Below are 26,374 nucleotides of genomic sequence, written 5' to 3'. Positions count from 1 at the left end.
AGATGCTGGCCTTGCCTCCTGTGCATAGTGTACGAAAGACTAAAAAAGCCTCTCCTTGAGAGGACTTGAGGCAAAGTGGTGTTCTTTGGGGTGTAGCCAGGTTTCAGTGAAGGCCAGGCTGTGGAGGGACTGTTAGAGAAGAGGCTGGAGAGTTTGCTGGTCTAGAGTTCTAGAGTTGAGGAGTTTGGTAGGGAGGCTAGAAGTGCAGAGATTGGGTAAGTAAAAAGATAGTCAGAAACATAATGGCTGATAGTTCAGGAGATGATAGGTATTGGGGTGTGTGGGATATGGGTTTGCATATAGAATTTTCCAAAGTTATTTTAAATTTTGAGAAGAATTTATGTACCTTAGCATTCAAAAGATTGTTTCAGTCCTAGAATCGTGGGGACCTTGAGATGTTGAGTGTCAAACCTTTTCTCTCCAAGCAGATTAATTGCTTTTTTTTCCCCCTCCAAGAGCAGTTCTTCACCTGGATGGTGAAGGATTAAACTTGTAATATGGCAGTCTTTGAATTTTGTTTAGCTTCTTTTCAAGCCTGTTTTACTCTGTGTTGATTTCACTTCTCTGTTCAAAGAGTAATAACTTGGAATGATTTACATGATTTTCATTTTGCTTGACTGTACCTCATTGAATCATTGCAAAAGTTAAAAAATCTGTAACTATACACAATTCCAGTTAAGGCTATGTGTCTCTTCCACCCAGCTCTCTTTGGCAAGTGTCTTGTATTATCAAGTTAACTTTCCATTTGAAATCATATGATTTTGCCTTTAGGTTACTTGTGGGTTGTTAGATTTTTCTAGCATAAGGTAAATAGCCACAGAGAAGGGCAGGAGCTCAAACTTGTTTAGCTTTTTCAAAATTGAAGCTTTTTTAACAACAGCAAGATATTCTGTGGGTACATTCATCTGGTTGTTTACCTAAAGTTATACAAGTTAACTAGTAGTTTAAATATCTTAAAAAAGAGTAATATGAATGGATAATTTTAATAAGTTTTCCTAACCATATTGAATGTATATGTGTTGTGGCTGGTTTTATTGGTTTATTAAATGTTAGCCTATATAAGAATTTCTCAGGACTTGATTTCAGGTTCTGCTTATTTGCTGTAAGTTTCCTACAGGTTTTTTCATGCTGAGGCTATTTATGATGTCAAATGAGAAAAATCAACTTCCTGCAGTTTTGATGCCAAATATTTCTTTGGAAAGCTACCATGTAATTTCCTCTCTGCTTGAACATTTTGGTTTTTAGGGAGCTGAAAATTGCTTGGAAGGCCTTACGTTTGTAATCACAGGAGTGCTGGAGTCCATTGAAAGAGATGAGGCCAAGTCTCTAATTGAGCGTTATGGGGGAAAAGTAACAGGAAATGTCAGCAAGAAAACAAACTACCTTGTCATGGGTCGTGATAGCGGTCAGTCCAAGAGCGGTAAGGTGGGTACTGCTGTGTTCTCAGCAGAGTGAAATAGCCTGCTTGCCTTGGCAGGGGCTTGCATGTGACCATTTGCAATAATGTCTTCTACATAGAATGAAATGAAAGAAAAACATGGAAAAGTAATTTCTTTCCTACATTATTTCTTCTCCACAGAAGTATTGTTTGGCTTCGACCCCAGGATTTTGGTTTTCCAGCTGAAGGCACAGTTCCTGTTTACTTGGCTGTCTTAGTGTACTGTTCTAGTTAAAATCTTTTTTTGAAGACAAGCAAATGCAGTTAGTTAGTCCTAAGTATTGCTATATGTGCTGCTTTGGACTCCATCTTGTTTTTTTATTGGAAGCGCTCTTTATTGGAAGGTGTGTCAGATAGGATTGCATTTAGTTCTAAGTGATAGAATACCTGACTTACTGTGGTTTTGACAAATAGCTGCTTATTTCCTTATCTTACAAGAGTTCTAGAGGTAGGCAGGTGCAGCAGCTCAGGGTTGTAAACTAGGCCAGTTCCCTTCTCCACTTCTGTCATCCTTATTGCGTAGCTTTAGTCTTCGCGCATGTTACCTTGTGTTGCAAGGTAGCTGCAGCTGTCAAGGTCACGTTCAAGGCAGGAAATAGGGAGCAGGTGTTGTACTAGCTGGGATTGAACTTATGAGAGTTTTCCCAGAAACACCTCTTGTAGAATTCCACTTAAGTCTCATTGGCCAGAGCATCACATAGCCATTCAGAGCTCTACGGGAGGTTGAGGAGGATGAGGACTTTGTTTTTTTGCTTTCCTTTTTTTTAGGGCCTCACCCAAGGCATGTGGAAGTTCTCAGGCTAGGAATCGAATTGGAGCTGTAGCTGCCAGCCTCTGCCACAGCCACAGCAACACCAAATCTGAGCCCCATCTGTGACCTATACCACAGCTCAAGGCAACACTGGATCCTTAACCCACTGAGTGAGGCCTGGGATGGAACCTGCATACTCATGGATACTAGTTGGGTTCATTTCCCCTGAGCCACGACAGGAACTCCTAGGACTTTTGTGATTCTTATAACTCATCACTTGGAGATGGACACATTGGTGTTCTGTCAGCAAGGGAGAAGGTGGGAGAGAATGTTTGCCAGCAGATCAACCCTGGGAGAAGGTGTGAAGAGCTGGAATAGGCCCTTGTGGCGCTGCCCTTTGTAGGGTATTGGAAAGGAAAAGCAGTCTGCAAAAGTGGTGTGTACATTTCAAGTGCCAATCCGCCACTCCTCGGGGAGGTATCTGTTATTTTCTTTCTTTTTAGTATTACTTTTTTTTCGTGAATATGGTTTTAAAAATATTCCAGTATTATGTAATTTATGAATGTTTTTTACCTCCTGACAAGTCTGAGAATCATTATATATATTTTTGCAGAAATTAATGGTTAGGATGTGGTTTTAATGATTTGCCTTTTCAATCAATAGGCAGCAGCCTTGGGAACAAAAATTATTGATGAGGATGGCCTATTGAATCTGATTCGAACTATGCCAGGCAAGAAGTCCAAGTATGAAATAGCAGTTGAGGCTGAGGTTTGTATGAAACTTTATTTATTTAAGTTGGTGTATAGCAACTTTCCTGTTTCATAGAGATATTTCTTGGATGGATACAGACCTCTGGGCTAAAAGACTTAATTTCTCATTCTATTGCAAATGAACTTCCTTATTTCCTTTTGAATTAATTTTTTTTTTAGGGCCACATCTCTGGCACATGGAAGTTCCTGGGCTAGGAGTTGAATCGGAGGTACCGCTTCTGGCCTACAGCACAGCCACAGCAATGCCAGATCTGAGCTGAGTCTACCACCTACACCACAGCTCAGGACAGTGCCGGATTCTTAACCCACTGAGTGAGGCCAGGGATTGAACCTTTATCCTCATGGATACTAGTTGGCTTTATTACCGCCGAGCCACAATGGGAACTCCCCCTTATTTCCTTTTGAACAGGGGGACTCTGCTTTAGGCTGTTGTCTTTGACATATTTCCTTACCTTTGTCAAAGGAGTATGAGGAGAGAAAGAGGATAATGTATTGCACTTGTCATATCTACTTATTAAACTGTTTTATTTTCCATATTCTTGGAATAACTGTACAAAGATTATTGCTCAAGAGTTCTTTAAAGAATATATTTTAGGTGTCAGCGGGATAAAATCATTTTCAGTTAGAACTGTATTAAGACTTTTTCAGTTGTAACAGGAACCCAGCCCTTATTAGCTTCAGCAGAAAGGGAAAAATTTGGACTCACATTGCTAAACCATGAGCAGAGTGAGTCTGATGTAGGAACTACTGACTGAGTCTACTGACTACAGTGCTTTTAGGGCCCTTTCAGTTTCTGTCTCTCTACTCCTAGTGTTAGCTTCATTCATTTCCCCTACATAAAAGTCTTTTCCATGTGTAAGATACAGAGGTGCCAGGAGCCCAAGTTAAATCTCCCCAGCTTTGTCACCCAAGTGGCAAGGTGGTATTTCCATTTATTCCAGTTAGGAAAAGCTTGGGGAATGATTTGGATTGGCCCGTCATCCCGTGTCCCCCAAGGCTAATGACTTACCTAACTACAGTGCAGTTATCAAAGCCAGGAAGTTAACATTGATACCACACTGTTAACTGAAGCTACATGTGATTTGAACTTCACCCCCCCACACACACACTGAGCTGCTTTTTTCGAGGATCTCACACTGCATTTAGCTGTATCTTCTTAGTCTCCTCCAGTCCATGATAGTTCCTCCAGTCTTTCCTTGTCTCTTCATGGCTTTGATTTGATGAGTAGAATGTCTCAGTGGGGCTGTTGTGGTTGCCTCATGATTAAATCAGGTGATGCCTTTTTGACTAGAAGACCACGTAAGTGTATTGTGTCCTCCTCAGTGCATCCTAGCAGCTGTGCTTAATGTCGATATATCTTATTACTGGTGATGTTAACTTTTACTACTCGGTTAAGAAGATTTTGGCCTGGTTTTCTGACCGGTAAAGTGACAGTTTTCCCCTCTATAATAAATATCTTGGGGAGATGCTTTAATACTATGCTAGGATCTTGTTTTTCCTCAATATTCACCCACTAATTTTAGCATCCACTCACCATGTTTTTTTTTTTTTTGAGACATTATTAATGCATCATAAAATCCACCCTTTTAAAGTGTATGCGTTGGTGGTTTTTAGTACATTCACAAGCTTGTACAGCCATCACTGTTGTCTCTTCCAGAACATCTCCTCACTCCTCCCTCAAACCCTGTACTGATTAGTAGTCACCTTTCATAACCATCTCCTGGCAACCACTGCTGTACTTTCTGTCCATGGATTTGCCTCTTCTGGATGTGTTGGATAAAGGAAAACATGTAATATATGGCCCTTTGTGTCTGGCTTCTTTCAGTTAGCATCATATTGTCAAGGTTCAGCTATGGTGAAGTGCTTTGGTGCTTCACTCCTTTTTATTGGTCATTAATGTTACATGGATATGTCACACTTTATTCAGTCATCAGTTGATGGTCATTTTGGGTTGTTTCCATTTTTTGCCTATAATAATATAATTGTTCATATAAAGTGTAAGAGTGATGCTGCGAACATTCATGTACAAGTGTTTTGGAGGAATTAAATTTTAACTCGTCAGAAAACAAAAAATTCTTATTCCTTCATCTTTTTTTTTCAAACTGATTTTATATTATTTTAAAAAAACTATTATGTTATCACTTTTAAAAATGCATTTCAGTGCTTTTTGATGTGTTGTTAATTTTTATAAAATTTAGAAGGTGGGGATTTCACAAACTGCAGGGTCCATTGTGAAAAGACAGACCCAGGTTGGGTAGCTCACTTGACTGTCTCAGATTGCCCTCTAGAGTGCATTTAGCAGGGTAGAAATTCTGTATATCTGATCAGGTTTCTTTTTTCCTCACTTTCCCAATTTTTAAGATGAAGAAAGAAAAATCCAAATTGGAAAGAACACCCCAAAAAAAGGATCAAGGAAAAAGAAAAGTTAGTCCAACTAAGAAGGAATCAGAATCTAAAAAGTGCAAACAGACTCCCAAAAGGGAAAGCTCTATAAATTCAATAAAAAAGGAAACCAGTGTGTTTCGGAAAGGCCTGGACTTCAAGGAGCAGGTGGCTGAGGAGACAGATGGTGACAGCCGGGCTAGGAATTTGGCTGATGACAGCAGTGAAAACAAAGTGGAAAATTTGCTCTGGGTGGATAAATATAAGCCAGCCTCGCTCAAGACCATAATTGGACAGCAAGGTGACCAGAGCTGTGCCAACAAACTCCTACGCTGGCTCCAAAACTGGCACAAGAGTCCATCCGAAGATAAGAAACGCGGTGATTTTACAGCTTCATTCATTTTTTTTTGTGTGTCTGTCACCATGTAATTAATTGCTTAGTGACGCATAGGTTAGGAAATATATAGTTGGTTCAGTGATCTCTCAGCAAGCATTTATTGAGAGCCTGCTCTGAGCCCAGGTGCTGTATTAGACCCCAGGGGTGCTATTGTGGACAAAACAGTTTCCTTCAAGGAGCTCCTAGTTAGGGAGAGAGAGGTGAACCAGCAGGTGAAACGTATTGTGCTGAGTCCTGTTATAGGGTCAAGTGTAGGAAGCAAAGGGGAGGGAGGTGTGTGATCAGGGATGGGGATGTGTGCACCCATCCCTAGAGGAAGGGGTATCTGAGCTCAGACTTGGAAACGAAGAAGGCGTTAACTAGGTGAAGGGAGGGGCTGTTGGGTGGGAGAGAATACAGGTACCAAGGTCTGAGACATGTAAGAGTGAGAGCCAAGGAGACTCGGGGGTCAGGGGATGGTGCAAATAAAAGGCCGAGGCACGCTTACAGGTAGGCAGCCTGAGAATCCCAGTAGCATGTTTGCTTTTGGTAGCCCTGACAGGCCTGGGTCTCTCTAGTTCTTTGCTTGCTCACATGAGTTTATCATGGAAGATGAACGGTCACGATACGTACTTAATGTCCAAAGTGTTTATTATTGGAACTGAAGTTTCCAATCACAAATGTAAGTAGTGTTTTCTTGAGCTTCAGCCACAGCCCTTGGGGATATTATGTGAAAAGTATGAAGGAAAAATTTAGTGAGCATTGTAGTGAGTTCCCAAAGTGATGAGTGGGTTATTAATGTCTAGGTGGTCATTAGACATTGGCTGACAGTGCCAGTTTATTTTACTTAAAATGGTTAGATTACATAATTCTAATGATACAGGGTTAAACTTAGGCTGCCTCCTTTTGTTCTTCTATAACCAAATAAAAGCAGTGTAAGTGCTTTGTGTGGCTGGAGAAGACTCTGAATAAGGGTTTGGGTGAACTATAGCCCCTTTTTCCATGCCAACAGTGGGTCTAACCATCTCTCTCACAGTCATTGTGTGTGTATTGAGCACCCATTATATGCCAGGGCCCTGTGTGATGAGGGGAGGAAGGATGCTCTAGAGTTGAGCAGGGCAAGATGGATAGTTGCACATACAACATTTTCAGTCCATTCTTTTTGTGATCATGTAGGTGACTATGTTCGTTAATATTTACTGAGGCATGTCAGGCTCTGCCCAGCATGGTCATCCCCACAGCATCCCTACCAGGCACATTACTTTTGTTACCCTTGTTGTACAAAGGAGGAAACAGATCCGGGGCCGGGGGGTCGGGGAGGGGGCAGAGTTAAGTCACTTCTGAAGCTGCTGAGCCATGGAGTCAGGATCAGAGCCTGAGCTTTGTAGGAAAGAAACTCATAAAATATTGTTTCAAGTCAAAGTTTTAAAATTAATTTTAGTTTTTTATTTTGAGTGGAAGTGAGATCGGGAGAAGAATTTCACTAAATGCTCTGGAAACTGTTGTTCATACCTTGTAGAAAATACTCTTCAAATTTTGAAGTAAATTGGAGGACAGCTCTTGATGCTAACTTTATGCACAGTTATTCTTGCTATTCTGTGTTTCTGTTGGGTAGTATAGGTTAACATTCTGAAACTTCTTTTTTCCTAGCAGCAAAATTTGGTAAATTTGCTGGCAAAGATGATGGCTCCAGTTTTAAAGCTGCATTGCTCTCAGGCCCTCCAGGTGTTGGCAAAACCACCACAGCTTCTCTGGTTTGTCAGGTAGGTGTTCTATCATTGCTTTTCTTTTAAAAAAATTTTTTTTTTTTTTTTGCTTTTTAGGGCTGCACCTGCGACATATGGACATTCCCAGGCTAGAGGTCAAATTGGAGCTGTAGCTGCTGGCCTATGCCAGAGCCACAGCAACGCAGGATCCAAGCCACATCTGCTACTTACACCACAGCTCATGGCAACGCCAGATCCTTAACCCACTGAATGTGGCCAGGGATTGAACCTGTGTCCTCATGGATGCTAGTCAGATTTGTTTCTGCTGAGCCACGACGGGAACTCCTATCATGACTTTTCTAAAATCAAACCTCTGAAATTTGCTTTGGTTCTGGGCACATTTGTCACTTTCATCCTTTAAAAAATATTGGTAATAATAATGATAGGTGATATTTACTTGTGTGCCAGGCAATGCACTAATAAGCCCCTGTGTGTGTAATGTCTTACAGATGCTTACAGATATAGATATCTTATATACCCTTGTAGGAAGAATTCTGTGTGCTGACTGTGTGTCCTATTGCCATCCTTATGTGACAAATGAAACAGGCCTATAGCGGAGGGTGGGGACACAGTATGAACCCAGGTAGTCCAACTTTTCACCCCTACGGAACCCTCCTTTTGCTCTTGTTGTCTTCATGGCTGCCATAGCTAGATGGTGAGAAGACAAGGCACTTGGCACCCCAGGGCCTCATGTATCAGAATGGTAGGAATGGTATATGAAATGGTATCAAAATGATAAAATGGGGGATTTTAAATTTGCTTTAGGAGTTCCTGTTGTTGCTCAGTGGTTAACGAATCCGACTAGGAACCATGAGGTTGCGGGTTCCATCCCTGGCCTTGCTCAGTGGGTTGAGGATCTGGCATTGCTGTGGACTGTGGTGTAGGCCGGCGGCTACAGCTCCGATTTGACCCCTAGCCTGGAAACCTCCATATGTCGAGAGTGCGGCCCTGGAAAAGACAAAAAAAAGAAAAAATTAAATTTGCTTTAATGTTATTGCTGGATTTCCCAACTCTCTGTCTCACCCTCTTTGTTGTGTGGACCAGAGCGTACATTTTTAGCTGGTATAATAATTAATTATATATTTTCCACTCTTTGTAAACATTAAAAAAACAACAGGAGCAATTTTTTTCCCCTAATCTTTACAGTTGTAAAGATAACTCTTTTCCCCCTTGATTTTATCATTACTTTTTGAGGGATTGAATCAGAGTCTTTCATAATGCCTTAATATCAATATAATGGTGAATTTTGGGAAATGAGTCCAAATTACTTGATTTTTCACAGTTTGAGAGGAAGATTGTAAATGGATAGCTTGACAAAGAATGATTAAACTTTATTTATAGTTTATCTTAAGGAGTCTCTAATTACTTTTTGGTATTTTAACATAGATTCATTCTGTGTCTGATATTGAAGTTTTGGGATGGCCCTTATATTTAATTCTTTTGAAGACTTTAAGAAGCAAACTTAGTAAAATTGCTTGTTCATATATACTCTTTCAGATTAGTTATTTATCAACTGATGTTTTAAGATCAAATGTGTGTTTTTATATGTGTGTGGTATGTATGTATATTATATTTTAAATGTCTCTTAATGTGAGGCCTGTAAGAGTTAATCTTACTGTCATTAGTATTCTGCTTTCTACCTGTGGTTACTTAGGTGATTTTTCTATCCTCTTCCTCAGTTGCCTTCTTTCAGGGGAGAGTTAATAATTTGCATTGTGATAGTAATGGTTTCCAATATCTTGATTAGGAATTGGGATATAGCTATGTGGAACTGAATGCAAGTGACACTCGGAGTAAGAACAGTTTGAAGGAGATTATTGCTGAGTCGCTGAATAATACCAGCATCAAAGGCTTTTATTCAAGTATGTGGGTTTTTGAACTGTTTTGGGGGGAGGAGGGTTATGTAAGAAAAACAGGTTCAGTTCTGTGTCCATTAACTAGTATTGAACCTTACTGTGTGCCAGGCACCCTGCTAAATCCTGGGGCTAATGAGACAGTAAGAAGCACCTATGATGTAACTCTTACAGGACAGTAATTCACCTTCATCCTTCCCCCCTTTTTTCTGGTCTTAGTGGTTTCTGAATATGTGATAAAATGTATACATGGACATATTTATGAATTTTTGCATTGGTTTTAGAGGATTCACAGGTAAATCCTCTGACAAGGGAAAGTAAACAACTAACAGTGTGATGAGTGAGGTGATAGATGCTTTTAGATGAAGGAATGATTCTATTTGGAACATTGGGGAAAGCTACCAGTAAAATGGTGACTTTGTTCAAAGGGCCTTGAAGAATTAGACTAGTTTGTGGATGGAAGGGGTTATTTCAGGCAGAGGTAGTAGAGGAGGAGAAAAGACAGTGTTAAAGTGCCACTGGGTTTCGGGTTGTAGCTGTTAATCTGATGTAGCAGAGTTTATGGGGAAAATAAGATGCCCATATTACAGACTATACTGCATGTTCAGAATCTGTGGTATATTGCACAGTCACCTGAATTCTTGGTACTTTCAGTGGTAGAAAATTGTTAAAAATTTTCCCAGCAGATGTCACTTTTATACATGATTAGTGGGAGTGTCAGTTGGTACAACTCTGGAGTGCCATCTGACAGTGTTTCTCAAAGTTAAATTACACATAGCCTTTAACCCAGAAATTCTAGTTCCTTGGAATTTAGTAACTGTTATACTTGTATACAAAATAACATAGATAAGTAGATTCATTAATTATGATTCATAATAAAATTGGAAACATCTTCATATTTTATCAATGGAAAGTGATTAATTATGATAGGTGTATAAAATGGAATATTTGAAAAGCCTTAAAAAGGAGATGATCTATATCTGCAGATAAGAAACAGGTCACCGAAATATATTAAATGACAAAACCAAGGTGTATACTTTCAAGTACACACGTTTTTAATATGAGTAGAATATCTCTTAAGGAATATGCGTACATGAGACTCCTCACATTCTTTACCTCCAGAGAGTGAAACTGGGTGCCCAAGGGGGCAGAGGTGGGAGAGGATTTCATGTCACTGCTTACTCATGTGCCTTTTTTTTGTCTTTTTAGGGCTGCACCCATGGCACATGGAAGTTCCCAGGCTAGGGGTCAAATCTGAGCTGTAGCTGCTGGCCTACACCACAGCCACAGCAACGCCAGATCCTTAACCCTCTGAGCAGGGCCAGGGATTAAACCTGGCATCCTCATGGATACTCGTCGGATTCATTACTGCCAAGCCACAACAGGAACTCCTCTTGTGCCTTTTGAATTTTGAACCATGGATCTACATTATCTATCAGTTTAAAATGTTACATATGTTACAGATTTTTTTTTTTAAAGCAGCAGTGTTTGAAGAATTGTTATTTTGTTTTTGTCCCATCCTATTGCTTTTCAACATGGTTCAGGTGGAGCAGCCCATTCAGTAAGCACGAAACATGCTCTCATCATGGATGAAGTAGATGGCATGGCAGGCAATGAGGACAGGGGAGGAATTCAGGTAAGGAAAGCACTGTATTTTTGCAGTTTTACTGTTGTTGCTTGTTTGTTTTTAGATTTTTTTTTTTTTCCATTATAGTTGATTTACAGTGTGCAGTTTTACTATTGATTTTAGGTTTTGTTTTTTTTTTTAAACTATCATGCTGTGTGGTATTTACAGCAATTGAGGCATGTTGCCTTTTAAAACCTAAAATACATACATTGTATACTTCGTTGATTTTTTTTTTTAGATAATTATTTTTGTGTTGCAAATTTGCCTTTCAGGAATTAATTGGTTTGATAAAACATACAAAAATTCCCATTATTTGTATGTGCAATGATAGAAATCACCCCAAGATTCGCTCCTTGGTTCATTATTGTTTCGATCTTCGTTTTCAAAGACCTCGGGTTGAACAGATTAAGGTATGATGATTGGATTTTTTTCCTCCATCATTCTTACCCTATATATTTTTAGGATAGTTTTTCAAAGTACTTGATAGGAGTTCCCATTGTGGCTTAGCAGGTTAAAACCCAACATAGTCTCTGTGAAATGTGGGTTTGATCCCTGACTTCGGTGGGTTAAGGACCCAGTGTTGCCTCATGCTGCGGCGTAGGTTGCACATGTGGCTGGGATCCGGTGTTGCTATAGCTGTGGTGTCGGCCGGCAGCTGCTGCTCCACTTCAACCCCTAGCCCAGGAACTTTCATATGCCACAGGTGTGGCCATAAAAATAAATAAATAAAAGTACTTGATAAATATTTTAAAAAATCTGACCATATGAACTTTAAAAAAATCATCGAGGATTCATTTCCCTTTGTCAATTTCAGGGTGCTATGATGTCTATTGCATTTAAAGAGGGTTTAAAAATCCCCCCTCCAGCTATGAATGAAATAATTTTGGGAGCCAATCAAGATATTAGACAGGTAAATTAAATATATATTATGTAACAGTTGATCATTTTATTGAATTGATGTCTTAAATGTTTTTGGGACAAAGAGTGGCAGTATTTCCCTATCTTTGACAGTGTCTTACTTGTGATTCTTTTAGGTTTTACATAATCTGAGTATGTGGTGTGCACGAAGTAAGGCACTAACCTATGACCAGGCTAAGGCTGATTCTCACAGAGCCAAAAAGGATATCAAACTGGTAAAGTAAATTTCCGTTTCTTAGTTCCTTAACCAAAGCACTTCTCCTCCTGTCAGTATTAATAAAAATAGTTATCATAGTTCCTTGAGACACCTATGGATATTTATAGCAAGAGGTTTTTTTTGTGTGTGGGGGGTGTTTTTGTCTTTTCTAGGGCTGCACCCACGGTATATGGAGGTTCCCAGGCTAGGGGTCTAATCAGAGCTGTAGCCACCAGCCTATGCCAGAGCCACAGCAACGCCAGATCCTCAACCCACTGAGCAAGGCCAGGGAACCCACAACCTCATGGTTCCTAGTCGGATTCGTTAACCACTGAGTCACGATGGGAACTTCAGCAAGAGATTTTTGACAGCTGCTAAAAGTATTTTTGATTCAAGTGACTTTTTTCTTAAGGACTGTCAATGTAATTGTAAATTTTGAGAAAGGGACAGTTTAAATCATGCTCATGCCTTCGTAGTTATATAATGGCCTTTCTAGAATCCCTTATGTATAGATTTCATGTTTTGAGTGCTTTGTAGCTGTTCAGAATAATCTTGTTTCAAATGGTTTATAGTTTAATGACTCCCTGAAGCTAGAGTAAAGGTCCATATTATTTCTGTGTTCTGTTTCACCTAGTCACCAGTCAGAATTCCTCATTGCCATTAGAGCAATGATTAAACAGTGTTCCCCCCCCTCCCTCTTTTTAAAAAATCAGTAAACGTTTTTAGAGTTGTTTTAGGTTCATAGCAAAGTTGATATTTCCTGTATATCTCCTATCGCCAGTAGAATAGTATTCCCCACTACCAACATCCTCCATCAGAGTGGTACATCTGTCACAACTGATGAACCCACACTGACACATCATCACCATAACCCAGAGTCCATAGTTGAACATTAGGGTTTGCTCTTGGTCGTACATTCTCTAGGTGTTGAAATATACATGTGTAATGGCATGTTTCACTGTTGTAGTATCATATAGAACACTTTCACTGCCCTAGAAATCCTCTTTGCTTTGCCTGTTCTTCCGCCAGCCCCTGGAAACCACTGTTTTTTTTTTTTTTTTTTTTTTTTTAACTGTCTCCATAGTTTCACCTTTTTAAGAATGTCACATATTTAGAATCCTGTATGTTGCTTCTTCTGATTGGCTTTTTTCACATAATAATATACACTTAAAGTTTCTCCATATCTTTTCATGGCTTTATAACTCATTTCTTTGTAGTGCTGAGTAATGGTCCCATGTCTGGATGTACCACAGTTTATCCATTCATTCACCTATTGAAGGGCATCTGATTGCTTCCAAATTTTGGCAGTTTTCAGTAAAGCTGCTATAAACATTCAGGTGCAGGTTTTTTGTGTGTATATGTTTTCAGTTCATTTGGATAAATACCAAGGAGCACAGTCATGAGATGGTACAGTAAAATTATATTTAGTTTTGTAAGAAACTATCAATTTGTCTTCCAAAGTGACTATACCATCTTGCATTCTTACCAGCAACGACAGAGAGTTTCGGTTGCTCCACAGCTTAGCTGTCATTTGGTGGTGTCAGTGTTTGGATACTGGCCATTTTACTAGTATGTCCCTCTCTCTTTTTAGGGCCCATTTGATGTTGCCCGAAAGGTGTTTGTAACTGGAGAGGAGACTGCTCATATGTCACTTATGGACAAGTCGGATCTCTTTTTCCATGATTATTCAATAGCACCGCTCTTTGTCCAGGAGAACTACATTCACGTGAAGCCTGTAGCTGCAGGGTGAGTGTTCAGAGCTAGTGAGGGGTAGAATTAGTACCCTCCCAACCTTGCAAAGGCCAGATACCTGGGAGGGAGGGGTGTGGAGTGTGGACAGTAGTGTAATCCAGACTGGTTTATTCCTGCAGAGGTGACATGAAAAAGCACCTGATGCTTTTAAGCAGAGCAGCAGACAGCATTTGTGATGGTGACCTAGTGGACCGTCAGATCCGCAATAAGCAAAACTGGAGCCTTCTGCCCACACAGGTAAGCACAGGGCTCTCCTTAGAGCACAGACCCTGCTTTAGTTACAACAAGATAGGTTTTAGCTCCTGTAATTATTTGAAGTATCAGATAAACCTTATAGGCAAAAATTCTGTTAGAGATTAAAATACCTTGTGGTCACTGTTGACTTTTTTGTTTGTTTTGTTTTGTTTTTGTTTATCTTTTTTTACAATTGCACCTGTAGCATATGGAAATTCCCAGGCTAGGGGTTGAATCAGAGCTGCTACAGTCACAGACAACCCCAGATCTGAGCTGCATCTGAGACCTATGCTACGGCTTGCAGCACCTCCACATCATTATCCCGCTGAGCAAGTCCAGGGATTGAACCCGCATCCTCACCAACACTGTGCTGGGTTCTTAACCTGCTGACCCACAATGGGAACTCCCCATTTCTTAACATTCTTTATTTTTGAATGTTTTTATGTAAATGGACATAAGGAAATGGGAATGTTAGATTTTAGTCATAACTAAGATGGTGAGTCAAAAGTTTCATTTGCCCTGTTTTGCCTTAAGTATCCATTTCTTTTTTTGTCATTCCTGGCTTTCCCAAATTGTTACCAAGTAGCTCATCCTTGAGGAAATCAGGTCAGGAGCTGCTTTTCTGATACATAAATTCTGATTTTCTGTCTTCTTCTGTGCTAAAGAGGCAGCTTTATATCAGACCTTTTATTTAGGTTGATACCTTTTAAACAATAAAGAGTTTTGAAATTAGGAGTGTTATTTGTTCTTGAGTTTTGCATATTGATAGAGTATTATTGACCTGATTAACAAGTGAGGGACTTCTGGAAGTTTTGCTTTTCTTTTAAAGAATCTTTTATGTATTAAAAGTGTTCATTTTTATTTCATACCCAGTAATTATACCCATTAGAATTTGTCCTAAAGGAATAATGTTAAACACAGGATAAGCTTAATGTGTGAAAATACTCTCTAAAGCATTAATTCTTCTTTTATTTTTTAAAGTGCACATACCCGCAGCATATGGAAGTTTCTAGGCCAGGGTTTGAATCTGAGCCACAACTGTGACTTACACCATAGCTGCAGCAATGCCAGATCCTTTAACTCACCGTGGTGCTAGGTTAGGGATTGAACCTGAGCCTCTGCAGTGACCTGAGGTACTGCAGTTGGATTCTTTTTTTTTTTTTTTTTTTTTTTGGTCTTTTTGCCATTTCTTGGGCCGCTCCCATGGCATATGGAGGTTCCCAGGCTAGGGGTCCAATCTCAGAGCTGTAGCCACCGGCCTACACCAGAGCCACAGCAACTCGGGATCCGAGCCGCGTCTGCAACCTACACCACAGCTCACGGCAATGCCGGATCGTTAACCCACTGAGCAAGGGCAGGGTCCGAACCTGCAACCTCATGGTTCCTAGTCGGATTCGTTAACCACTGCACTACGACGGGAACTCCATGCAGTTGGATTCTTAACCCACTGTACCACAGTAGGAACTCTTCCTAAATCATTAATTCTGATAGCAAGAGATGGAAGAAAATTTCCATTTTTTAGCAGTAGGAGTATGATTATAATATAAAAAATACTTATGTGAAAATATCATTAGAGTAAAGCAAGAAACAAAATTTATGTATAATTCCAGATTTAAAAAAAGCAAAACCCCTGGATATAGAAGATACCCAAGGATATTTTCAAGAAGAACTTTGCTTGGAGTTTCCGTTGTGGTGCAGTGGAAACAAATCCAACTAGTATCCATGAGGATGCCGGTTCGATCCCCAGCCTCGCTCAGTGGGTCAGGTATCCGGTGTTGCCATGAGCTGTGGTGTAGATCACAGACGTGGCTCAGATCCACATTGCTGAGGCTGTGGCGTAGGCCAGCAGCTGTAGCTCTGATTCGACCCCTAGGCTGGGAACTTCCATATGGCATGAATATGGCCCTAAAAAGCAAAAAAAAAAAAGGACTTTTCTTAAGTGCCAGTTTATACCTGATTCTTTAATTATTAGATTTTCAGTGTTTGAGCCACCTGTTCTATCAATAGCTTTATATTAAAGACAATCAATCATATTCCTCGTAAAGTATTTTTTGTGGCACTGGCATCATGAAGTAACCGGTGTTTGTTGAGCTCAGGCGGGTGAGGAGGCTGGGGAAGCAAGACCATCTCTGAGGGCCATACATGACTGTTTTGGACCAAGGCATTTACTGCAATTTGTTGTTTTCAGAGGTTGAATTTCCCATAACCAACAGATCAGAGAGAGAGGGAAGGGCCTGACTACACTGCAGTTAGGTACTTGGGTAATGTTTCATTTTCCAGAGGCTGCTTGGAAGTTAAGAGCTGCTTAAGAGGCAGCTTTTTGCTGAGTTTAAATTGTGGACTGAATTAATTTTTTCAGGCCATTTATGCCAGTGTTCTTCCCGGAGAGTTAATGAGGGGGTACATGACCCAGTTTCCCTCCTTCCCAAGCTGGTTGGGGAAGCACTCATCTGCGGGCAAACACGATCGTATTGTTCAGGACCTAGCATTGCATATGAGTCTCAGGTAAGTGGTATCACTTCATGTCTGGCATTTTATCAAAGCAGTATATTTATTGTTTAGCTAACAAGGATGGTGTGAGTCACAAAGATTTGTGCTTTCGTTTTGATTTTATTGCTAACTAGATAAATGATTATGGATAAATTCTGTACATTCTGTGGTTCTGAGTTTTATTGTCTGTAATTAGTATAACACTTGTTTTATTACTTAAAAGGATACTTTGGAGAATGAAGCCAGATGGTAGATGTGCCATAACTTTAAGATAAATTTTTACAACCACATACATCTGATGTGGTGTTATTGTGACTGTGCCTATTACTGGTAGACATACATAATGTCTTGGCCCCCAAATAACTTAATAGGAAAAAGGGCACTATTTAAATAAACGAACTGGTTTTTACCTCCTATCCTAATAGTAACCTGACCCAGTCATTTGGGTTAGGGGATACAGTTTAGCATATAACAGAAGATGAAATCTCCAGATAATTGAAAACCAGTGCCTTAGGAGAAGTTTAAGGAAGTTCAAAAATTCTTGTTATTTGGTAAGATTTTTTTTAAAGTTTAGAGACTTAGGAATGTGCATGCACACAGATACTAAGTGAATTTTAGGGATTCATTTTTAACCATGAAGAATTGCTTGAGCAATCCTATTTCCCTTTCTGGTCCCTGGAGAGAATATTAACATAAATCTACCCTTAACTTTTGGTTAAAACTGAACTGAGGCGTTCCTGTCATGGTGCAGCAGAAACGAATCCACCTAGGCACCATGAGGTTGCGGGTTCGATCCCTGGCCTCGTTCAGTGGGTTAAGGATCCAGTGTTGCTGTGAGCTGTGGTGTAGGTTGCAGACGCGGCTCGGATCTGACATGGCTGTGGCTGTGGCTGTGGTGTAGGCCAGCAGCTACAGCTCCAATTAGACCCCTAGCCTAGGAACCTCCATATGCCGTGAGTGTGGCCCTAAAAGGACAAAAGACAAAAGACAAAAAAAAAAAAAAAAAAAGATGAAGAAAACACAACTGAACTGAGATAGTCCCTTTCTTCTGTTCCTGTAGAATTCTACTTCCTACTATGTTCCCTCTTCATAGCCTATGGTATGGGTCTTTTTTCTTCCACCAGAATTTTTTTTGTTTTTCTTTTAAAGCTTAATGAAGTGTAGTTGATTTATAAAGTTGTGATGATTTCTGCTGACAACACAGTGATTTAGTTATACATGTACATACACCCATTCTCTTTCAGATTCTTTCCCCATATAGATTATCACAGAATATCAGGTAGAGTTCTCTGTGCTATACAGCTGGTCCCTGTATTAGTTTCAGCATTGAGCAGCTATAACAAATGACCACAACTTAATGGCTTAAAACAACACAAATTTATTCCCATCTCAAGCTGGGAATATTATCTTGGATTATCTGGATGGATCCAGTGTAATTATAAGGATTAAGAAAATGAGGTATAGGCAGCAGAGTCAATCAGAGAGAGATTTGAAGATGTTACACTTCTACTGCCAGCTTTGAAGATGGAAAAAGGAACCATGAGCCAAGAGATGGAGGTGGCTTCTGGAAGCTGGAAGGAGCTCTTTCCCCCACTGCTGTTCTGATTGCACAAGCTGACGGCCTGTCTCTCAGCCATTTTTCTGTTCCCTGCTCATGTGTCCCCAGGGGTGTCCCTCTTTGATGCTTCCACTGTATTTGTGTAGATCCTCAGGAGTGTATCCATTACCCTGGTAGGGGATTGCTAAGCTTTCCCTCCACCAGCTATTAAATAGTAGGCATTCCACTGAGCATGATTAAAAATGGGCTAAACGGGAGTTCCCGTCGTGGCACAGTGGTTAACGAATCCGACTAGGAACCATGAGGTTGCGGGTTCGGTCCCTGCCCTTGCTCAGTGGGTTAACGATCCGGCGTTGCCGTGAGCTGTGGTGTAGGTTGCAGACGCGGCTCGGATCCCGCGTTGCTGTGGCTCTGGCGTAGGCCAGTGGCTACAGCTCCAATTTGACCCCTAGCCTGGGAACCTCCATATGCCACGGGAGCGGCCCAAGAAATAGCAACAACAACAACAAAAATAAATTAAAAAAAAAAAAAGGGCTAAACTCTGGCAAACTATGAGTTGGTGGTAGTTTGCCATTGACCACAGGTGTATCTCTTTTGTTTTGGTTTAAGAACTTACTCCAGCAAAAGGACTGTAAACATGGATTATCTGTCACATATAAGGGATGCACTTGTACAGCCCTTGACCTCACAAGGGGTGGAAGGAGTACAAGATGCTGTTGCTCTTATGGACACATATTATTTGATGAAAGAAGACTTTGAGAATATTATGGAAATTAGCAGCTGGGGAGGCAGACCTAGTCCTTTCTCCAAGCTGGATCCCAAGGTAAGTTATACCCCACTGATTCTCCATCACTTTGTAATTAATTACTGTGCACTAGGAGTACTTCAGAGATGTTTTAAATGCTTTTAAACAGTTAAACTTCTTTTCCTTAAATGCCTTTTGCTTATGGTGTGTGCTTTCCAAAGATACCATTTGAGTACAGTATTCAGAGTAGACTTGAAGGTTTGACTTTATAATTTATAGTTTTATCTCTGCTTTATGCTGAGTGGAAAAGCAAGATGTGAAATCTGAGGAGCAAATGTCAGTGGATTCCTTATAAGGATGGGCAGGTGAGCCTGGGAGTGAAAGAAAGAACATATTATGAAAAGAAAGATGTGTTTATTGGCAGAGCATTTTTAGACTTTGTCTCAGTCTGCCTAATCTGGATTCAGTGTATTTATTACATTTGGACAGTCTATTATATAGTAATGTACCCCCTCCTTTATATAATGAGCATGAAAAAAACTAAAGTGACATAACACGATTTTGTCCTCTCAAGTACCTCACCCTTGTGCCTTATTCAGTGCTGTTCTAGAAAACATATTCTCTGTGGCTTGCTGACTCTAGAATTTTGACCTGACCTAATGGCTATGGGCAGATTCTCACAAGAGAAATCCATTGTTAGAATTTGTGGACTCATTCTACAGTTAGGTTTAGAAAGCTTGAAGTTAAGGCTTTTCACATCACTTAGTATTTTGAAATAATCTATTTTTATGGTAAAGGTAATTTGCATATTTTATGGTAATTAAAGGCCAATTTTAACTTGTACCTTTTTTTATAAGCCTTTTTTGATTTATTGGTTCACTAACTTTCCTTATGACTTTTTAGTGATAAGAGAGCACTGAATCGATAAAAATTATGACTTAAGTAACTTTTTATTTTAATTATTTTGGCCACACCTGTGGCATATGGAAGTTTCCAGGTCAGGGATTGAATCTGAGTCACAGCTGTGACCTACGTCTTGGGCCAGGGATCGAATCCTCGCCTCTGTAGCAACCTGAGCCACTGCAGTTGGATTCTTAACCCACTGTGCCACATTGGGAACTTTTTTTTTTTTTTTTTTTTTGTCTTTTTGTCTTTTGTTGTTGTTGTTGTTGTTGCTATTTCTTGGGCCGCTCCCGCGGCATATGGAGGTTCCCAGGCTAGGGGTTGAATCGGAGCTGTAGCCACCGGCCTACGCCAGAGCCACAGCAACGTGGGATCCGAGCCGCGTCTGCAACCTACACCACAGCTCACGGCAACGCCGGATCGTTAACCCACTGAGCAAGGGCAGGGACCGAACCCGCAACCTCATGGTTCCTAGTCGGATTCGTTAACCACTGCGCCACGACGGGAACTCCCATTGGGAACTTTTAAAGTAACACTTAAAAATCTGCCTTATGTTCCCCAAATACTGATTTCTTATTTTTTGAGTCATGGACTCTATTAAAGAATGTCATGAAAAATATGGAACCTCTCTATAGAAAAATGCACATGCATACACTTAAATGTACACATATATATTTTACAACAATTTCAAGGGGCTCCCAGGATCTCTCAAAGCCTCTGGGCCTGTAGAACTTAAAGGATTGTTTGGCACTTAAGAGTTTTAATAATCTTCCTCTGTTCCTTTCGTGTAGGTGAAAGCAGCCTTCACAAGAGCTTACAATAAGGAAGCCCACCTTACTCCGTATTCACTGCAGGCAGTAAAGACACACAGACACAGCACAGGTCCAGTGCTGGATTCTGAATACAACGAAGAGTTAAATGAAGATGACTCTCAATCTGATGAGAAAGACCAGGACACTTTAGAAAGTGATGCTATGATCAAGGTAGTATATTTTAATGTACAAATAGGAGAAGCTATGATACTCCCTCAGAATAGCTTATCTTTTCATGTGTATGACTAACATTTTGAAATCATTCAGGGCCTGTTTAGCAAGTAGCAGAGGAAGCTGAAAATGCTTTTAAGTTTTTTGTTCATCACAGTTCATTTGTATAAACAGCTTCTATAACAGTGGAAGAGCCTAGTAACAAGAAAATAGCCATCATATTGATGGTCATGTGCTGTTAGTAAAAGGACAATTTTTATTTATTTGCCATTGGTGTGTGCTTTACGCACAGATATACTTTCACCGCATAATTAAGCATTTTTATTTTAGCGAAACCTTTTTTCCCTTCTGTTGTTTTCTCCTGTATACATTGAATTGCCTATAGAAGTTTCTCAGAGCAAAACAGCCTCATCTTTTGCTAGGAAAGATTAAAATCATGTATAATATTGGCCCACTATTTGCTATTGGCTGAGGCAAAGGAATCTAGTTTGTAGCCTCTTCTGTGCTTAGTGTGTGTCTGTGTATCATTCTCGATCCTGTTTGTGTTCTCGTTTCTGTGCAGGGGTGGGAACAGTGCCCTTCTTCAGTGAGGCGCTCTCTAGTCCTGTGTAGACCTAAGACGTCTACCTCTCTCCCCTGCTCAGAGTGAGCATGTTGGGATCTCTAATCTGAAACTGAAAGCAAAGGAAATTCTTCATGAGGACTTTACTGTATCTGTAAATTATCTCTTGCTTATTTTGTCTTTCTTAAATATACTTATGTTTTTTATGTTCTGAGTCAAAGAAAATGCATACTGGGGAACATATCCTAGTTCTGGCGTCTTAATAGATGTTCAGTAGTTAAAGGCTGCAGCTAGCCACTTGTGCTAGTAAGCATCAGGGTAGCAGTAGTTCAAGATCTAGGTGTTTGCAACCTTTCCCCCTTTTTAAGTTACAGGTAAAGATTTGATTTACTGTAGAGATGACTTTATTTCATTACTCATGAAACACAGCTATTAACTATTCTGTGCATCTTTCTTTCCCAACAGAAAAAGCCGAAACCTTCAAAATCAGAAAAAGATAAGGAGTCCAGAAAAGGAAAAGGGAAAAGTTCAAAGAAATGAAACTGTTTTTGACTGCTGACAGCCACTTTTTACTCACCCTGCTGACCAGTCTAGCTGGTCTAGAGAATGCCTTGTTTTTCCATAGGAACCATGTTGTAGTGTAATGGGGCAACCTCATGGTCCCGTTACAAATCAACAGTGGTGCAGCTAGAAGGATGCAAGCAGTAGGCTGGTATGCACCTCTTATAGAGGTTGATAGGACTCCTTGGGTCCTCCACTATCCCTTGTCAATCCAATGAGATTGTACTTCAAAATGACTGTATAATCAGAATTTGGAGTCAGATTTTAGTTAATGGTAATATGTCTGGGAACAGAGGTACTAAGGTGGCTTTTGTAGGCTTAAGAATTTATCCTAATGGCCATTATAGGACCAATGCTGATTTTCTTAAAAAGGGTAGTTAACTATTATGTGGTGAAATTTTGTAAATAAATTATAATACAAAACAGTCACCACCTAGAGCTGGATATTCTTTGTACATTGTCAGATATCTTACAAAATATAAATTAGGGATAACAATATTCCACAATACATGTACAGATTCTTAAGATTGTCATCTTATACGGTAAAATATTATGTCGGTATATTTTTTCCTTATTAATTTGCAAATGATTGGATAAAAAAACTAAGTATATTCTTACTAACCTTTGTGTGAAACATAACTTTGGCAATTGACGAGTCAGAACTCTCATTTGCCGCTTCATTGCCGCATGAGGGTCAGCCACACCTCTGCTGCGAATAGAATTTCATGGAGAGGCCTCCTTGTTACTACTAGAAGGTGTTGTGGCTGCAGAAAGATTGTCATACATTCCTATCCTTCCAGAGTCTCAACCCATCAGTTTCAAACCAGCAGGGTGTAGGCTGGGTCAGACTTTCTCCTCACTCTGCTTTGGGACAAAATTAACACTGGCTTTTGTTTACTTTGTCTCTGGGAGAGCCAGTTCTGTCCTGATAAGAGTCCACAGACCTTACTGGAACTTTAGATTATGCCTGTAAGTGTGCTTGTTGAGGGGCCCTGAGGCTGTGGAACTAACTTGGAATTTGAGTGTCTAGTGATTTTTTTTAATCTTGTCAGTGAATGCTCAGGGGTATGTGCTCCTTCTCTGAGCTAAGTGCTAAAAGGAATGTAAAATCAGGATTCTGTTCCCTGCTTTTAAGGAACTGATAGTTTTATTTGGGAAGTCAAAGTTGAGATTTTTCCCCCACCTTTTTGGGCCACCTCATGGCATATGGAGTTCCCAGGCCAGGGTTCAGATCTGAGCCACAGCCGCAGTTTTGGCAATGCTGGATCCTTAGTGTGGTGGGCCAGGGATCAAACCTGCGTCCTAGCACTGCTGATCCCATTGTGCCACAGAGGGAACTCCAAGATACTTAAAGTGTATTTACGAATGTGAAAAATGTCTTTCTTGTAGATTAAGTTCGTTATGGGAATAAAACATTGCCTTAAGCCTTTGCCTACTAAGCCATGTCCCTCTCTTTATTAAAGCCCTGCTTGAAACTTCTGCTTCAGTGAAGACTTCCTTGATTGATGACTGCCTCACCTTGCCAGTGGGGTGAGCATAAATTTCTTAGGCATATTCATCTATTTCTATTGCTTTTGGACATGCAGATCATATCTTGCCCTGTGCTCCCCAGGAAAAGGGGCTGTTCTCCTTGCAGCCTGAACAACTGACAGTGTCCTTTACTTGTTAATTGTGATTTGGAGCAACCAGTAAATCCTTATTGGGGCCACTGGATGCAACATATCTTTGTAGCATAAAACTGTATACTTGCTTTTTTGAGATCCACTGAGTCTTGCCATCAGTAATCTGTAGCTAACTATGACTATTATTACTACCATTTCATCCATCATTTAAGTTTTGGCACTTTATTATTTGCAGCACCATTAGTTGCCCTCTTAAAGTTGTTAACAAGAAGCACACTGTTAGATATACTAGGAGGTGTGTCTTCCTAAATAAGTTATGGTACAGTTATGCTCATTAAGGCCTATAACTCCCCAAATATAATGTGTTTACCCTCATAGATTCCCGTCTGCTTATGGCTCTTATTACTCTCATAACCTGCAACATCCCTTGAGTGATAATGGAAAACAGAGGGACTGTGGATGGGTTTAATGGTAATGACTTGTATCACTTAGTAAGCCCAAGGCCTCTACCAGCCTTTGGGAGGGAGGAATGGATCATAACACACTGGAGCCATGCATATGGTACTTCGATGCTATAAAACGTTATTGGCATTTTGGGTTCTACTCTGGGCTCTGTAACACTCAGGATGCTGGTGGCTATACTGTAAAATCATATCACAAAAAGTTAGGCTACATGACTGACTGTCAGCTGCTCAGACTTTGGTATGTTGGTTTTGGATGGCAGGGAAGCCCACACTGATGTGTATAGTATGGGATGTGTGTGATATGGAAAAGGGCCTTCCACCCACCTTGGGGAAGATTCTGAATTACATCTTCAGGAGAAGTTAGCTGATTTAGAGACATAATACACCTATAGTTTCATTCATTCTTTCAAATGTTATTTTTTTGTCTTTTTAGGGCTGCACCTGCTGCATGTGGAGGTTCCCAGGCTAGGGGTCTAATCAGAGCTGTAGATGCCAGCCTACACCACAGCCACGCCAGATCCTTAACCCACTGAGTGAGGCCAGGGATCAAACCCACAACCTCATGGATTTTACCAATTTTTGATGTTTTTATTCTAGGACTGATTTTGCGAGATAGCCTTGTTTTGTGCAAGTCTCTTAGTTCAAACTTTTTAACACCAACATCTATGCTGCTGCTTCACAATATGCTTCAAAGCATCTTTTCTGTCTTTAAATCCAGGAAAACATCACAAATATCTAAACAATAAGTTTATTTTAAAGGAGGTATTTTAAAATATAAAAGATATCAAAAAGCTGAATATTTACAGTTATGTCATAGGTTACCATTACCAGTGCAGAGCTTAGACTATGTAAGACTCAGAAGGAGAAATATACAAAGTATAATAAACAGCATGTTACATATCACTGTTGTGCCACTTTATAGAAGGCGAAAATAGTGACCTGGAGAGGTGACCTTTTTTTCCTCCTATATCCAGGAAGGACCATCTCTAAAATCTGCCAGGGGTAGGAACACAGTCTCCTGTGGAAAAATGCTATTTTCTCAGGAACATTGTACCTAGAAAGGACACAAAAACCAAAAAATATGCTTTTAGAAGGGTTTCAAATAATGACTGGCATTTAGTTAAAAAGCCAAGCATAAGAAGATTTTTTTGCTGTTTTCTGGAATGTGGAACAGGATCACTACATTCAAGTGAGAAATTTCTAGTCTTTATAATTAACGCTGAGTTTCAGTCTTGACCTTTCAACTGACTAAAATTGCTTGGGCAAGCTGCTGAACTCTGCAGTTATAAACTGAAGATGATGATACAGCCACCTTACTGGGATGAAAAAATGCAAAGTTGGTGTTCAGCAACTCAACCCAAAGAGACCCATATCAAGACACATTATAATTAAATTGCAACAGTTTTAAGACAAGACTTTTAAAAGCAGCAAAAGAAGATAACTTGTTATGTACTAGGGAAACCCCCTCCCCCCCATAAGACTGTCAGATTTTTCAGCAGAAACTTTGCAGGCTAAGAGAAGAGTGGACTGATAAATTCAAAATGCTGAAAGAATACTGTAAACCAAGAATGCTGTACCTGCCAAAGGCATCCTTCAAAGCTGAAGAAGAGAGAGTTTCCTGACAAGGAAAAGCTAAAAAAGGTTCGTCATCACTAGACTAACCTTTCAAGAAATATTAGAGATTTCTTTAATCCAAAAGGTAAGGACAGTAACTAATAAAAGGAAAATATGTGAAATTGTAAGTTTTGATGGTAAAGGTATACAGTTAAATTCAGAATTAGCTAATGTAATAGTAAGTACTTAGAAACCTACTGTGAAGGTTAAAGACAAAAGTAGTAGAAATAACCATAATGTTAATGGATACACAAGATAAAAAGGTACAAATTGTGACATCAAAAATAAAGAATGTGGATGAGTAGAAAGAGTAAAGTGAGCTTTAGAATGAATGCATGGGAACTTAAGTTATTATCAACTTCAAATAAACTTATATTTTATGTAAGTCTCATGGTACCCACAAAGCAAAACCTATAGTAGACAAAAAAAAAAAAAAAAAAAAAGGAATCTAAGCATACCAGTACAGAAAACTGTCAAATAACAAAATGAGAAAAGGGAACAAGAAAAGAGGAAAGGAATTTAAGAATTAAAAAACATCCAGAAAACAAATAACAAAATGGCAGTAAGTCCCTATCTATCAACAACTACTTTAAATATAAATTCTCTGATGAAAAGACAGAATGGATAAAAACCAAGATCCAAATATGTGCTGCCTACAAGATACTCAGCTTTAAGAATACAGATAAAGGGAAGGAATGGAGAGAGATACTCCATACTAATAGAAACTAAAAGAAAGCTAGAGTAGCTATACTTACATTAGACAAAATCAAAGACTATAGTAAGTGACAAAGAAGGCCATTATATAATGT

General features: G+C 39.8%; 2 protein-coding genes across 8 annotated transcripts in view; one reads left to right on the top strand and one right to left on the bottom strand.

Annotated features, from left to right (window-relative positions):
* The window catches only part of RFC1 (replication factor C subunit 1), an 83,564-nt gene extending 57,550 nt beyond the window's left edge, over positions 1-26,014 (top strand). For 2 of the 4 annotated variants that reach the window (XM_021101113.1, XM_013978598.2), the window contains 15 exons: positions 1,246-1,425; positions 2,853-2,957; positions 5,321-5,720; positions 7,368-7,480; positions 9,231-9,345; positions 10,881-10,972; positions 11,236-11,373; positions 11,778-11,873; positions 11,998-12,096; positions 13,669-13,823; positions 13,949-14,066; positions 16,423-16,568; positions 18,721-18,934; positions 20,551-20,742; positions 21,770-26,014. In XM_021101113.1, coding sequence (XP_020956772.1) covers positions 1,246-1,425; positions 2,853-2,957; positions 5,321-5,720; positions 7,368-7,480; positions 9,231-9,345; positions 10,881-10,972; positions 11,236-11,373; positions 11,778-11,873; positions 11,998-12,096; positions 13,669-13,823; positions 13,949-14,066; positions 16,423-16,568; positions 18,721-18,934; positions 20,551-20,742; positions 21,770-21,844 — 2,238 coding nt within the window. In that variant the 3' untranslated portion in view covers positions 21,845-26,014. The remainder of the gene's footprint in view (positions 1-1,245; positions 1,426-2,852; positions 2,958-5,320; positions 5,721-7,367; positions 7,481-9,230; positions 9,346-10,880; positions 10,973-11,235; positions 11,374-11,777; positions 11,874-11,997; positions 12,097-13,668; positions 13,824-13,948; positions 14,067-16,422; positions 16,569-18,720; positions 18,935-20,550; positions 20,743-21,769) is intronic. The other 2 variants (XM_005666588.3, XM_005666589.3) reach the window with 2 other exon arrangements.
* The window catches only part of WDR19 (WD repeat domain 19), a 99,731-nt gene continuing 98,040 nt past the window's right edge, over positions 24,684-26,374 (bottom strand). For all 4 annotated transcript variants that reach the window (XM_021101110.1, XM_021101111.1, XM_021101112.1 and 1 more), the window contains exon 37: positions 24,684-25,005. The gene's annotated coding sequence lies outside the window, so the exon portion shown is untranslated. The remainder of the gene's footprint in view (positions 25,006-26,374) is intronic.

The sequence above is a fragment of the Sus scrofa genome, chromosome 8, assembly GCF_000003025.6.
Source record: "Sus scrofa isolate TJ Tabasco breed Duroc chromosome 8, Sscrofa11.1, whole genome shotgun sequence".
In the NCBI taxonomy this organism is placed as follows: domain Eukaryota; kingdom Metazoa; phylum Chordata; class Mammalia; order Artiodactyla; family Suidae; genus Sus; species Sus scrofa.
This window is presented reverse-complemented; position numbering and strand designations above follow the sequence as displayed.